The sequence below is a fragment of the Trichosurus vulpecula genome, chromosome 9 (assembly GCF_011100635.1).
Source record: "Trichosurus vulpecula isolate mTriVul1 chromosome 9, mTriVul1.pri, whole genome shotgun sequence".
NCBI classification, from domain to species: domain Eukaryota; kingdom Metazoa; phylum Chordata; class Mammalia; order Diprotodontia; family Phalangeridae; genus Trichosurus; species Trichosurus vulpecula.
Genome location: NC_050581.1, coordinates 75625415 through 75640545, shown reverse-complemented (window position 1 = coordinate 75640545; position 15131 = coordinate 75625415). Strand labels below are relative to the sequence as shown.

At 42.2% G+C, this 15131-nt stretch overlaps 1 protein-coding gene across 2 annotated transcripts in view; it reads right to left on the bottom strand.

Annotated features, from left to right (window-relative positions):
* Nucleotides 1–10534, bottom strand: part of TELO2 (telomere maintenance 2) — a 32389-nt gene extending 21855 nt beyond the window's left edge. For both annotated transcript variants that reach the window (XM_036738506.1, XM_036738507.1), the window contains exons 1-4: nt 10461–10534; nt 8067–8418; nt 4512–4789; nt 1700–1768 (exon numbers count right to left, since the gene is read on the bottom strand). In XM_036738506.1, the coding sequence (XP_036594401.1) occupies nt 1700–1768; nt 4512–4789; nt 8067–8401 (682 nt within the window). In that variant the 5' untranslated portion in view covers nt 8402–8418; nt 10461–10534. The remainder of the gene's footprint in view (nt 1–1699; nt 1769–4511; nt 4790–8066; nt 8419–10460) is intronic.
* Between the last annotated feature and the right edge of the window lie 4597 nt (nt 10535–15131).

Below are 15131 nucleotides of genomic sequence, written 5' to 3'. Positions count from 1 at the left end.
TAGGATCCCATAGACTAAAATTCTACAAGCAAAGTCAGCAGGAAGGATTGGAGATACTCAAGAATGAAATTCTGAAGCAACAAAGGGCAACAATTCTAATGAAGAGGAAAAATGAGCTATGTCTGAAAAAACTGATTCAGATCCACTAAAAATGTACTGAAGATGGAAGCTAAGCCAGGCCACAGAGAATGACTAGAAGGGTATGGAAGTTCTATACAAAGTGTGAGGAGGGTCATTTCTTAGGGTGAACTGTGACTAGGGAGAGAAGCTAAGGACAACAAAATGGGGTAGAGGGGAGTGGTTTAAGCAACAGTGAGAGAAAGAATAGGATAAAATAAGGGCCAGGCCCTTTGCTTGAATGAGACAGTGATAACTAACAACAGAGAGAAGACAGAACTGCTCAGTTCTGATTATGCTTCTGTTTTCTCTGCCAAGAATATGACCTTTGCACTGGATGTGATGGAAGAAAAATAACTACCAGAGAGCCAATGTCCAAGATAAGTAAGGAAACAGTAAGAGAGTACCAGTCCCCTTGGCCAGATGAATCACATCCTCAAGGACTGAAAGAACCTTCAGGTAGGATTACTAAACCTCCATCTGTGACATATGAAAGATAATGGAAAATGAGAGAAGTACCACAAGCTTGAGAAGGGCAAACATCATCCTGATTTTTTTTAAAGGGAGTCTACAAACTGCAGTCCAGTGAGCTAGACTCTGATTCCTGGGAAAATCCTAAAATGAATTATTAAAGAGATAGTTAATGACCATCTAGAAGGAGAAGCAGTGACTAAAAAGAGCCAGCCCGGCTTCATCAAGAACAGCTCATGCCAAACTAATCTCATTTCTTTTTTGGACAAGATAACTAAACTAGTAGATGAGAGAAATGGTGTGGATAGTTTACTTAGATTTTAGCAAAGCTTTTGATAAAATATTTCATATTATTCTTGTGAAGAGAATGAAGAGATACGAACTAGATAAAAATACAATTAAGTAACTCAAAGAATAGTTGATAATGGCTCAATGTCAGCATGGCAGAAGGTCTCCAGTGGAGTGCCCCAGGGATCTGTACTTGCTCTTGTGTTATCAATGATTTGAATTAAGCTATAGATGACATGTTAATAAAATTTTCTTATCACAGAAAGGAGGGAGAAACAGCTAACATCCTGGCTAGCAAGGGAGAGAACTGGGCTGAATCTAATAACACAAAATTCAATAGAGATACATGTGACGTCTAACACTTAGGTATAAAAAGATTAACATCAGAAGCATAAGATGGAGGAGGCATGGTTAGAAGGCAGGTGCTCTGAAAAAGACTGAGAAGCTTTAGAGCGCTGTGAGCTCAGGAGAGTCAGCAGCTTCATTGTGAAGGAACAGGGGAAGGGATGGTCCCGCAGGACTCCGCCCTTGTCAGATCTCAGCTGGAGGAGAGTTCAGTTCTGGCCATGGCAGCTTAACAAAGACATTTATGAGCTGCAGAGGCTGATCAATGACCAGCTGTTGGGTATATTATAGCAGGGATTCCTTTCATGTACAGTTTGGACTAAATGGATGCCCAGGTCCCTTTCAATTTTCAGATTCTGAGATCCTGTAATGCCTCCCTGCATAAAGCATGGACTGGAATAATGGATACACAAGAGCTTCAATAAGTGTAAATACTATTATAAGTTGTTCCTATCATTAAGATTACCAGGGTACTCACTTTGTCTCCCATGGATGCAGACTTTCGCTAGTATTTGAGATAAAAAAGAAATGGAACAATCCGAGCCTCCTAGAGTAGGAAAAAAATACATAAAATTAAGGGAGATTAACATGCTTTTTTAATTATTATTTTTATTTTTAGTTTACAACATTCAGTTTCACAGGTTTTTGGGTTCCAAAATTTCCCTCCCTCCTTCTTCCCCCGCCCAAGACAGCATGTAATCCAGTGCAGGTTCTACATGTACATATACATCACATTGAACTTATTTACATAACAGTCCAGTTGTAAGGAATTATAACCAATGGAATCAATCATGAGAATGCAGAAACAAAACCAAAAAAGAAGGGAAAAAAAGAGCAAATAGTTTGCCTCAATCTGCTTTCAGACTCCATAATTCTTTTTCTGGATGCGCATAGCTTTTTCTATCATGAGTTTTTTGGAGCTGTCTTTGAACCCTGCATTGATGAGAGGAGTCAAGTCTATCAAAGTTAGTCCTTACAGATACCGTGTGTCTGTAATTGTGTATCTTGATCTCCTGGTTCTGCTCCTCTCACTCAGCATCAGTTCATATAAGTCATTCTAGGTTGCAATGAAGTCTGTCTACTCCTCAGGAAATCAACATACTTAATAGCCACCCCATCCCCACGGAACTCTCCTGCTGACCCTGATATTCACTCATCCATTTACTCAACAAATATTTAAGTGCCTACTATGGACAAGGTCCTGCACTAGGCACTAACCAACAACAGCAGAGGGACCCAAAAAACAGTTGTGAACAAATTACCAAGTAGGAAGTACAGATCTGTGTGATAGAGGTCACACATATGGCTATTTCTCTGCCTTCAGGGCACTTATGTTCTTAAGGGATAAGCCCCTAAATCTGCATAGGGGTGGCAAGAAGAGCCTGAGATCAAAGAAGGGCGAATCTTTCTGGTCCCCTACCAACCAGGAACTGCAACAACTGCTTTTAAAGAAAAGCACCGACAAGTTCATAGAGTTTTCCTTATCCACTTCGAGAACCTTCATTTACAAATACTGCAGTACACTTTCAAATATGTAAGTTATTCTTTCCAGTGTCAACATTTTATGAGTTATGGCAAGGTAAGGGGATGCCACAGGCCCATGCTGCTGCTGCTGGGGATGGCACTTCTATTTGCTTTAAGGTTTACAAAGCACTTTACAATAGCATCTCAATTTATCCTAACAACAGCCTAGGAAATAGGTGCTATTATTATCATTCCCAATTTATACATGAGGAAACTGAGGTGAACGAGGTGAAGTGACTTGACCCAAGTCACACATCTAGTGTCTGAGGCCAGATTTGCGCTCAGACCTTCCTGACTCAAGGTCCAGTGCTCTCTCCACTGCATCACCTAGCTGCCTCTACACAGAAAAAGATAGTAACAGATCAAGTATTCCAATCAATCAACAAGCAAATATTAAGCACCTCCTATACTCTAAGCACTGTGTGAGGGGATGGAACATTCCTTGTCCTCCAGAAGCTTTTGGGGAAAGACGACATGCACACACAAGATAAATACCAGGTAAAGCAGAGAACCAAAAGCTCACACAGAGGCAGCCCCGCACCATGCAAACCTTACACACAGCACTGACACTTGACTGTGATAAAAGAGATGAAAACCATCAACCCAAAGACAAGAACAACTTTATGACACAGAACTAGAAGCCAAAATGAGGCTGATCACCTCTTCCCTTTGGAACTGCTGCTGCGGAGCCTGTCGTTCACAAGGAAGGGATCTGTGATAATCAAGGAGTCCTGTCTGGGCAAAGTTATGGCTCAGGAGCCTGGTCCTACAACTAATGAAAATTTCTCCAGAACTTATTCTGATTCTCCCTTGAATACATAACTAGAAGACTTCTATGCTTACCTTTAAAAGCTCAGAAGACCCTGAATTTTGCACATTCTACTTTCCCATCACACTGTGACTATGCTGCATGGTGGTACAGTCAGAAGCCCTGGGTTCAAATCCAATCTCTACTGCCTACCACCTGTATAATGTGTGGCAAATCACTCAACCTCTCATTACCTCAGTTTCTTCAACCGTAAAAGGAGAGAATTGGACTAGGGGGCCTTCAGGGCTCTTTCTATCTCTAGGTCTATGACTTTATGACTTCTGTACATTTCACTCAATAATGTTAATTACCAAAGATATATTAGGTAACATTTTCAAGAACCAACACGGAACAGTAAATGAAGACTCATGGAAGCTGGCCACAGAAAAGAGAAAAGAAGGAATCTCTGCTCCTCTACTATAGAGAGCTGTTACAGCAGAAGGTGACTTCCCCTTCGACCAAACAAGGCTGAGCTGAGCTGGCTCTCTCCTGACCTGATGAATTCATCGAGAACTCGCTAGTAAAGATGGCAGCCATGCTGTCCAGAAGTCAAAATCTAAGCAACTCACACTCTCGATGTTCACTATCTCTGCCCTGAGGAATGGAAGCTGGGAAAGACAAAGGTTCCCTAGTAAATCTGGGAATTTTGGGAATCCATAAGGTGGTGCAATGGATAGAGTGCTCATCTTCCTGAGTTCAAATCAGGCCTCAGACACTTACTAGCCTTACTAACCTTTGTCTCAGTTTCCCCTTCTGTAAAATGAGCTGGAGAAGGAAACAGCAAACCACACCAGTATCCTTGCCAAGAAAACCCCACAAATGGGATCATAATGAGTTGGACACAACTAAAATGACTGAACAAAAAAAGTAAATCTGGACACATGGCCAAACAAATCCCAGCTGCCTTTTGCAGTCACTGAATGGTTTGGAAGGAGAGGGATCCAATGGCCATGCTCACCTCTGAGGGAGTCAGAGATCTTCTGGAGCACCTGGATTATCTCTTCCCCAAGCAGAGGGAAGTAGTTCTGGGGGAAGAACAGGGGTGTACTTTGCTCCTTCATCTGGTTACTCAGGTGGTCTGGCAGACACACAACTTTGCTGAGAAGAGTCTCCTGGAGAAGGGAAGAGCCACGGGGTACCTGCTGCTGAGACATCTCCCACATCAGCTCTGCCAGTCTGCCCATCTTCAGGAACCTGGTGAGCACCTGGGCCATCTTCATCAGAGGATAGCTTGGACTGTAATCAAAAGAGTGGTTGAAGGAAAGGCCACAATAGGGAAGCAGATGGTGGCTACTGGCTATGGCATCTCTGAATCCAAGAGGCATGAGCTAGAAGTCACCACATAATCCTGAAAATCTGAGCTTCTCTAGAAAAAAAGAAACTTTTGGTTATTGTTTTTTGGTATGGACCTATGATTTCATGAGTAATGAGTAGAGAGCCCCTGCATGAGGAAACTCCCAATGTGGATCTTCAACTATTCTGAAACATGCAGTCTTACAGATGTGCCTGGTATGCTGAGATGCTGAGTGACACAGAGCCAGGATGTCAGAGGCAGGGCTTAAACTCACATTATTTGAGGCTAGCTCTTATGCTAAGCCATGCTACCCCCAAAGAAGCTGTCTACTATAAACACAAAACAACTAGAAAGTCTGTGATTTCTAGGCATGTCTTCTTTTACAGGATGGTATTGCTCTAGAAATACAATTCTGACTCCAAGGGTAGATGGCTGGACTAGGACAGGCTCAAGCACTCTTCTACATATGGGTCATTTTACTGCCAACTCAAAGAGTCAGCTCTGTATATAACAGCCCAAAACGCTAATTCAATCTTGGGCTGCATTAATGAAGCAACAGTGTCCAAGCGAATGTAGATGACAGTCCCAGCACGTTGTCCCCTGGTCAGAGCACCGTGATGGGTTCTGGGTGCCACATGCTAGAAGGGACAACAAACTGGAGCACATCCAGAATGCCAAGGAGTCTTAAAATTCTGTCACAGCAGTATTAAAGAAACTGGGCTGGGGGCAGGGGCTTAGCCTGGAGAACAGGAGACATTATCTATGTCTTCAAATTACTGAGTTTTCAAGGGCCAAAGGGTTTAAACTTAGTCTGCTTGGCCCTGGAGGACAGAACTAAAAGCAAAGGGTAGAAATTAAAGGGAGAGAGATTTAGACTCAATATTAAACAGGTTTTCCTAAGAATGAGAGCTATCCAAGAACAGCATGTGCTATCTTTCAAGGTAGTAAGCTCCCTATCGACAAAGGTCTTAGATTGGAGGCTGGATAACCATGGACTAGGGATGTAACAGTTGGGACTCATGCTTTGGCACTTCTAAGATCTCTTCCAACTCTGAAATTCTGATAATTACAGGATTCCACAACTCTGGCAAATATTTTTGTTTGCAGGAAAAAAAACAATTATCTACATTTTTCGTAGTAGTACTCAAGACCTCTGGTTTTGTAAGTCAAAATGCCTGTGTTCAAGTCCTATCTCTGACAGGAGACCCATAGACAAATGGAAACATGGGCAAACCACTTAACCTCTCAGCTGTAGTTCCCTTATTTGTAAAATGGAGATAATGATACTTATACTATTTACCTCACAGGTTCCTGTGAAGAAAGTGCTTTGTAAACCTACCTATAAGATCAGGGGTGAAGCAAGGATCCCCATTATCACCACTATTATTCCATATAGTACTAGAAACATTATAGCAATAAGAGAAGAAAAATCAAAGGAATTAGAATAGGCAATGGGAAACAAAACTATCATTCTTTGTAGATGATATGATGGTATGCTTAGAGAATCACCCCAAAAATTAGTTGAAACAGTTAACAACTTTAGCAAAGTTGCAGGATATAAGAGAAAGCCATATAAATCAGCAGTATTTCTTTATAGGACCAATGCAACCAAGATTAGAAGGAAAGCAGAAAGCTAGGCAACAATCTTTACAGTAAGTGTCTCTGATAAATACCTCATTTCTCAAGTATATAGAGAATTGAGTCAGATTTACAGAATACAAGCCATTCCTCAATTGATAAATGGTCAAAGGATATAGACAGTTTTCAGATGAAGAAATGCAAAGTTATCTACAGGCATATGAATAAGTGTTCTTTTTTGATTAAAGAAATACAAATTAAAACAACTCTTAGGTACCACCTCAAACCTATCAGATTAGTTAATATGACAAAAAAGAAAAATGATAAATGTTGAAGAGGATGTGGGGATATTGGGACACTAATACACTGTTGGTGAAGATGTGGGGAAACTGGGACACTAATGCACTGTTGGTGGAGTTGTGAGCTGATCCAACCATTCTGGAGAGCAATTTGGAACTATGTCCAAAGGGCAACCAAACTATCCATACCCTTTGATCCAGCAATACTACTATTAAGCCTGTATCCAAAGAGATCATTAAAAAAAGGGAAAAGGACCAACAGGTGCAAAAATATTTATAGAAGCCCTTTTCGTGGTGGCAAAATATTGGAAATTGAGGTGATGCCCATCAATTGGGGAATGAATGAACACGTGGTGGTATATGAATGTAATGGAATACGATTGTGCAATAAGAAATGATGAACAAGTAGGTTTCAGAAAAACCTGGGAAGACTTGTACTGACGCAAAATGGAATGAGCAGAACCAGGAAAACACTGTACACAGTATCAGCAACATTGTGTGATGCTCAACTACTCTTCTCAGCAACACAATAATCCAAGACAAGTACAAAGGACTGGGGAAGGAAAATGCTATCCCCATCCAGATAAAGAACTGGTGGACTCCGAATGCAGATCAAAGCACACTTTTTTCACTTACTTTATTCTTTTTTGTGTTTTTTTTTCCTTTTGAGCTATTTCTTCTTTCACAACTGTGACTAATTTGGAAATATGTTTTACATGATTGCACATCAAATTGCCTACCATTTTAAGGAAGAGGGGAGGAGAGGGAGGGAGGCAGAAAAACTTGGAACTCAAAATCTTGTAAAAGTGAATGCTAAAAATTGTCTTGACATGCATGTAATTGGGGAAAAAATAAAATATTAAAAAAAGATAAAATGTCAGACTTGGAGTCAGGAAGTTCTAGGTCTAAATAAATAAATGTGAACTGCTATTAATAATTCTCCTCATAACCAATGATGAAGTAGATTACCCACTTCCTTACAGAGATAATGGACTATTGCCTACATCGAGATGATGGACTCCCTCCCTCCTCCCCAATGTGGGGGGAGAGGGAGAGAAAAGGATAAAAAATGTTTTTAAAATTAGTTTTCTTCTGTTTATCTATTCAGCCTAGTATTGCCCCCATGATGCACATAAATGTTTGAAAGAGGATAAGCCAGAAATGGTCCAATTTTACAGTTACCAGATAAATGTTTATTAATAGGAAAAATCAGGATGGTTCATTATTCATAGAATTAGGATCAGTAAGCTGGTAACCTTTCATGGCTTACATTGTGTATGACATTGCTTAAACAAACCAAAAAAAAAATCTCAAAACACAAAATCCAGCTAACTATGCTTACCCAGCAGTAGCAATGATAGATTCCATCAAGACCAGAAAGGCTTGGTCAGCTGGACCTTCTAGAAAAAAACTATCCCACAGCTCCTCTAGTTGGCCAGCAGGTAGCAGTTCTAGCCAATCAGGGCTCAATTTGTTGACAAGACACCTAAGGAAGGTAGAAAAGTAGATCTTGGAAAATTCTTCCCTTTCTCTGGGTAGGACTGTGTTCTTCACTCCATTCAAGTAGAGCTTCACAGACTTCAGAGCCTCGGATATTTGGACCCCATCCCTGGAAGATGAAAGAGTATGGAGTGCTTCTTGTACGGTGTGGCGGACCTCAGAGAGTTCAGGATCCATTGTGTTCAGAGTCAGAGCTGAAAAAACGAAGGAAAAAATATTTAAAATAGAAGCATTAGACAGTTCCAATCATAAAGAAAAGGGGTTAGGAATAAATATGACCTACAATATCACATAAAACTATTATCTTTTTGGTTATTACTGTCTCTTAAAAGCCTCTTCCTTCTCTCCTTTACATATAAGCTCCGTAAGCACATCACTTACATCAGGTGTCTACCTCTCATCTACCTCTATTCTTTCCAGTCTGCTTTCTTTCCCTTGCCATTCTACCAAAGCCACAACCACTAAGAAGCCACTTCAAAACTATGTTCTAAGGCTGTTTTCCCAGTCAAATCACCTCGTGGCCTCTCCACTGCCCTGTTCTTTATGCCCCTTTCCAATGTGAAGTATCAGAGAACCTTCACTTGATGCTTCTTACTTCTCCAAATATTTATCAGCAGTTTGCTTTTCTTTTTTTTAAAAGATTCTTCCCCCACTACGAGTTTCACTAAATCATGGCACCTAGAGCTACAAGGGACCTCAGAGGTTCCCCTGGCCCAAACTGTCATTCCATGTAGGATTTCCCTCTACAAGCAGTCCGAACAGATAGTTGACTTTCCCTTGGTTTTAAACAGTGCTGAAAATTCCTTGAAAACAGGAATCTTTCATTCCTCTATCTGCTACCACTGCTAACACGGTAGTGGGTGCACAGCAGATGCTCAATAAAGACCTGCTGAGTTGAAATGACACAGTTTGAGTGGCATACCTTACTAATCCTTTTCTTGTATTTTAAGAGGTCTAATGGAAGATCACATGAGAAAGCTATCTATCCACAAAGTTCGATCTATGTCATTTATCTGCAACTTCCTGCCCAATCTAATGTGGGTTTCAGTTTGTAATAATCTCTTTAGCACTTTGCAGTTTACAAAGTACTTCTTAACAGCAAATCCCAGCACCTAGTACAGCGCCAGGCACAAAGCAGGCACTTAATAAATGTTTACTGATTGAACAAACTCCTAAGACGGATAGTTTGGATGCAATTAATTATCCCAGCCTGACCTAATGAAAGACTAAAAGCCCCAGCATTATTACTGATTCACTGTGTGACCTGGGCCTTCTCTGGACCTGTTTCTTTTTCTGTAAAAGGGTGTAACTGGCATTAGATAATCTCTAAGAACCTGTCCAGTACTGACATTGTATGATCCCCCACGGCGTGACAGAAAGGGCGCTGGATCTGGGGTTAGATGATCTGCGCTGAAACCTGTTATTTACCACCTGTGTGGCCTCAGGCGGGTCACCTGACCCTTTTCTGGGCCTCAGCTCATCAGTTTTATTCTCATGGGACTCTCTAAGCCGTTCCCTGGTCCACTCGTTTGTGGAGTGGACCTTCAGAAGAAACGACCTACCTAGGATCGCACAGTAAGAGACAAGCTGAGCCTCCTCAAAAACAGCCCTTTCCCATCCCCCAAGAAAGCCGCCTCGACCGGACCCAAAAGGCTTATTTAAAATCCACCCTGGAAGTCCCACGCACGGGACGCTCTCCTCAGCCTCAGACACGCGCTAACCTGGTAGGGGCGGGGGTTAAGGGCAGAACCACCCCTACTCCCGCCTCAAGAAAAAGAGCGAGGCGGGGGAAGGCGGGGCTTGGCTAACACCAGCCAATCAGTAACGGCAGCGTACGCTGCCTGAGCCTACCCTCCACAGCCTTTGGGCCAGGGTCAGCCAATCAGCCACTGGGTCCCGCCTCCCAGCTCCTTAGCGTAATAACCGTCCCGGAAACGCGCCGACTCAAGCTCCGTAGAGTGCTAGATTTCATCTAGGGCCTATCGCTCCACCCCACGCCAAGCTGTGCTGACCGGCGAGTCCCCAGCCGTCCCCGGCGCTCAATGGCGAGTCCCTGTGGCCACTTGCGCACCACCCGACCTCATCCCCGATTCGACGCCATCCACCTCTGCCCCGCCCCTTGGTTTTACAATCTTGTCCAATTCCTTTTAATTCCTCAAGCCTGAATGGAACCTGTGAAACAAAATACAAACACAAAACCAAAGGGGGGAAAACACTGAATGAACGGCTGGCGAACCTGGGTGTCTTTTCTTTTCTCTTGTCGCTTGCTCCTCCTATGACGAATCAGCGGATGGTTACGCACGCCTTTTCCTCGGCGTTCGCGAGAACACGGGCGTGACTTTGGGGCTCGCGAGAGCAGGGTGGGGCTGCTCCTGCAGAGGAGGCAAAGAGAAAGTGTGCGTCGATCGTAGCTGGTGGGGCTGAGAGAGTGGTACCTGTTATCTCTTGGCGGGTGAGGGAAAGGGGGATGGCTGAGGTCCCAGTGACGTAGTCAAGACCGGGTTGCAAGGGACATTACTAATGAATCTAATTCAACACCCTCATTTGACAGAGAAGGAAACAGGTTCAGTGAGAGAGCTAAACTGCTCCCAGGTTACACAGTAATTCAGGGCAAAGCCAAGACTAGAACCTGAGCCTTGTTTGTATAGGTTTATACATTTCATCTTTTCACCCCTTGTTTTTTAATATCTTAATATCCAAATGTGCCCTTCCCAGAGAGTTATCTCTTGAAAAAGAATGAAAAAAAAAATTAACAAAACTAACTGGACTTGAAAGTTTTAATCCTCATCTATTAGTTTATACAACTCAATTCTATAGCAAGAAAAAATCTGTAGGTAATTAAATGGACCTGCAATTTCATTGGTGTAGGTACTACCAATGAAGAACTTAACCTCATTGATTTTTCGTCCTATGTAATTTATACCTATAGCTTTTTTTCCTGTCTTACAGAAAGGATCTGGCCAATTTAATGGAGGTTTTTTGCTAGTTCATTTAATATCCCATCTGTTGTCTTTCCTTCTCATTACATGTCTGCCTTCTTTTCTAATTGCTTATGTCCTGGTCACTTTTGTGCTACTTCTCATGCTCGAGTCATCATTAGTAACAGGCTGCTGCTTCCTTAGGCCCTTCATTCATTGCCTTTTGAGTTACTTGTAATTTTGATCCTTCCAAGACTGGTATGGCATTCCACGTAGCCATGTAGCACCACAGGGAGAATATTGATAAAGAAATGTGCTTTTGTAGCAGCATGCAGTTCGGAGTCGCTGAAAGAACTGTGTAACTTCCCAAATGCTGTTCTACCTAATTTCCTCCTTACATCTGATTCCAACTCATTGTCAACCTGTAGCACCTGTCCCAATTATTTATATAGAGCAGGAGTTCTTAAATTGGAGTCCGTGAACTTGCTTTTTAAGTATTTTTGATAACTGCTTCATTATAATTGCTTGCCTTTCCAATCCTGTTTTATCTTATGCATTTGAAACATCCTCAGGCCTCACCACACTGCCAAAGGGATTCATGACAAAAAAGAATCATGAAGAAAAAAACCACCAAACGTAAGACCAAATAATATTTATCACCTCTATGAGTCCTATTTTTAAAATATACTTGTGGTCTAAGTACTTGAGTGGGGCTATTATTACAATGAATTTAGAAAATTATAGTTGGGAGGCAAGAAAACTGCTCAGAAGAGAATAAGATATGAGATAGCAGGAGCTAAGAAAGGAGGAAGAATACATGTCAGCAGCAAGGAAATGCACATGGAAGATATCAAATGGGATTAAGGTAAGGAGAGAGCGCCAGTGGGGACTCCATATTTTGGCAAGTGGGAATGGGGATACATAAGACCTCGGTTTCCATCGAACATTCTTCCAAGGCTTGGATTCATTGTTCCTAATCTATGTGCCAGTTAATGAGAGGTTAACACACAGGGACAGATTCACTCCTTTTTTGATATTTTGTGATAGCTTCTTTTTCCCTTCCTTAAGCTTGCAGGGAGCCATAAAGTCACACCGCCTTATTTATCCTGCAGGTTTAATTATCTGTGTGCAATATTTGAGTTGTCCACCAGGTGGTGCCACACTTAAACGTCCAGCCCAGTCCCCTGTTCTTCTTGTTCATGCACAAGACATTTTGTTGTTCAGTCATTTCAGTTATGTCCAACTCTTCGTAACCCCATTTGGGGTTTTCCTGGCAAAGATACTAGAATGGCTTGCGATTTTCTTCTCCAACTCATTTTACAGATGAAGAAACTGAGGCAAACAGGGTCAAGTGACTTGCCCAGGTCACACAGCTTCTAAGTGTCTGAGGCCAGATTTGACAGGAAGATGAGTTTTCCTGACTTCAGGCCCGGCACTCTATCCACTGCACCACCTAACTGCCCCAGCCATTTAGTAATATGACCTACATTATAAGCCTGGCCCCCCTAGTCAGCTCTCAGCCTGCAAAAATCTAAGCTCTGCCCCTGTCGTAGCAACCTGTGCTCAGCATTTGGCTCTGAGGCAACTTCACTTAAAGCTTTGCTAGTAGGGTTCTGATAAAACATAGGGCAGGGATTCTTAACTTTTTTGGGGACCTCTTTGGCAGTCTCGTGAAGCATATGGACCTCTTCTCAGAGGAATGTTTTTAAACAATTGAAGAAAATTATGTCAGAGGTTAGTAAAAATAAAGCTGTAATTTTTCTCCCATTCAAATCCATGGTCCCCCTGATACCTACAGGGGTCCATGGATCTGAGGTTTAGAATTCTTGATATAGAGGATGAAATAGAAGGTTACTCCAAAGGTTAAAATGTGAACTTTGCTAGCTATAGATGGCTGAGCTCTCACACTGCAGTATTTTATTTTCTCAAATCATTTCTCAATGTATTCATAGATTTGGAGACCTAGCATATTGTCATCACGCAGTTTATTGTACAAAGAGGAGGCACTGGTCTGCACCTTATTTTCAATAAAAATACCACAAACACATGCTTAAAGATCTATAATTTCAGAAATGCTCATTGCTGAACGGGCTAGAATGGAATAGAATGAATAACAGAATCAGAGTTCTAACACAGAAGACAGAAGAAACCAACTAGTCCAGTCCATACCTGACCAATTATCCCCTCTACCACAGCTACAACCAAGAATTATTTAACCTGTTCTTGAAGATTTCTAGTGGGGGAGTGGGAACCACTCTTTTCCCAAATCTGCCTATTCTATTTTTGAATAATAGCTCTGATTTGTTACACTTTGCTTTATATCAAGCCTGAATCTGCTTCTAAAAACATTCATCCAGGGAGCAGAGCCACGATGGTGGAGTAAAAGCAGGGACTTGCTTGAACTCTCCCCCAAATCCCTCTAAACACCCGTAAAAATGACTAAACAAATTCTAGAGCTACAGAACCCACGAAATGACAAAGTGAAACAAGTCTCCAGCCCAAGATGGTCACTGAGAAGGGTCTATCATACCATGCTGGGAGTGGAGCACAGCCCAATGTGGGCCACACCAACACAGATCAGGCTGGAGTGGACCTCAGGGCACTGAATCACTGAGCTCTAGTGGTTTCCAGACTTCTCAACCTGCAAACACCAAAGACAACTTAGCAGGTCAGTAGGAAAACTCTGTTGGACCTGGGTGAGAGAAGGGCATGGCCTAGCCCCAGGGCAGTGGAGGTGGCAGTGGTGGCAGCAGCAGCAGCAGCTTCCGGAGCTCCAGGCCCACAGATGGTGGGAGGAATCAAGTGGCTGATCTGAGCAGGAGTACAGGGATCTCTTTGCTGGCGCTGCCGCAGGATTCTCTTGCTTTGCCCTGCTTGGATCTGGGTCACAGTCCTGGTTGGTGGTCCTGGGGTGAGGAGGAGCGCTGGTATGGCAGAACTTGTAGCTATGGAGAGGGAGTCCTCCTAGCAGTTCCAAGGCAGAAAAGAGTGCTTGAGGTCCCTCACAGACCAGAGCACAGGCCAGTAGAGGAGTAAACGCCTCTCCTTGGATCATACCACCTCAGAAGAACTGAAAATTTACAGGTGCCTACAAGTAGCTAAGAAAACAGCTGTGCAAAATCCCTGAAGCTTGGGACAGAGCACCCTCCACTCTGGAAGCAGAGTCATACCTTGACAAAGACTTCAAAAGTCAAGTAATTGGAGGGAAAATGAGCAGACAGCATAAAAAAACTCAGACTATAGAATCTTACTTTGGTGACAAAGAAGATCAAACCATACAGCCAGAAGAAGACAACAAAGTCTAAGATTCTACATCAAAAGCCTCCAAGAAAAATATGATTTGGTTGCAGGCCATAGAAGAGCTCAAAATGGATTCTGAAAATCAAGTGAGAGAAGTAGAGGAAAAATTGGGAAAAGAAACAAAAACATTCATCCATCGTTCCAATTTCTGCCCTCAGAGCCAAGAATGAGTCTAATCACTGTTCCACATTAGAGACGTTCAGATACTCAGACATCTTTCAGGAGTTCCCTCCTGGCCCCCATCCCCCTATCTTTTCCAAAGTATAGACATCATATTTCCAATTCTTGCAATCAGCCCTTGTAGGGAACTCTTCATCATCCTGGTCCCTCTACTCTGGATATTATTTTCTGCATATCAATGTCCTTCCTAAAATGGTATGCCCAGGGTAGACTACGTATTAGTATGCTTGAATGTGCTTCTCAAAGTAAAATGCTAATTATCTGGCAATATTGAGAAATTTCTTTTTCTAGATAACAACCTTTTCTCTTTAGGCAACATAACTTTAAAAAAAACTAACTTTTGATGGAATTCTTTCTCAAATGTACTTTCTTTTTTAAAAAATTATTTATTTATTAGTTTTCAACATTGACTTTTATAAGATTTTGAGTTCCAAATTTTTTACTCCTTTCCTCCTCCCTATTGCCCCCTCCCCAAGACAGCAAGCAATCTGATATAGGCTATATGTGCA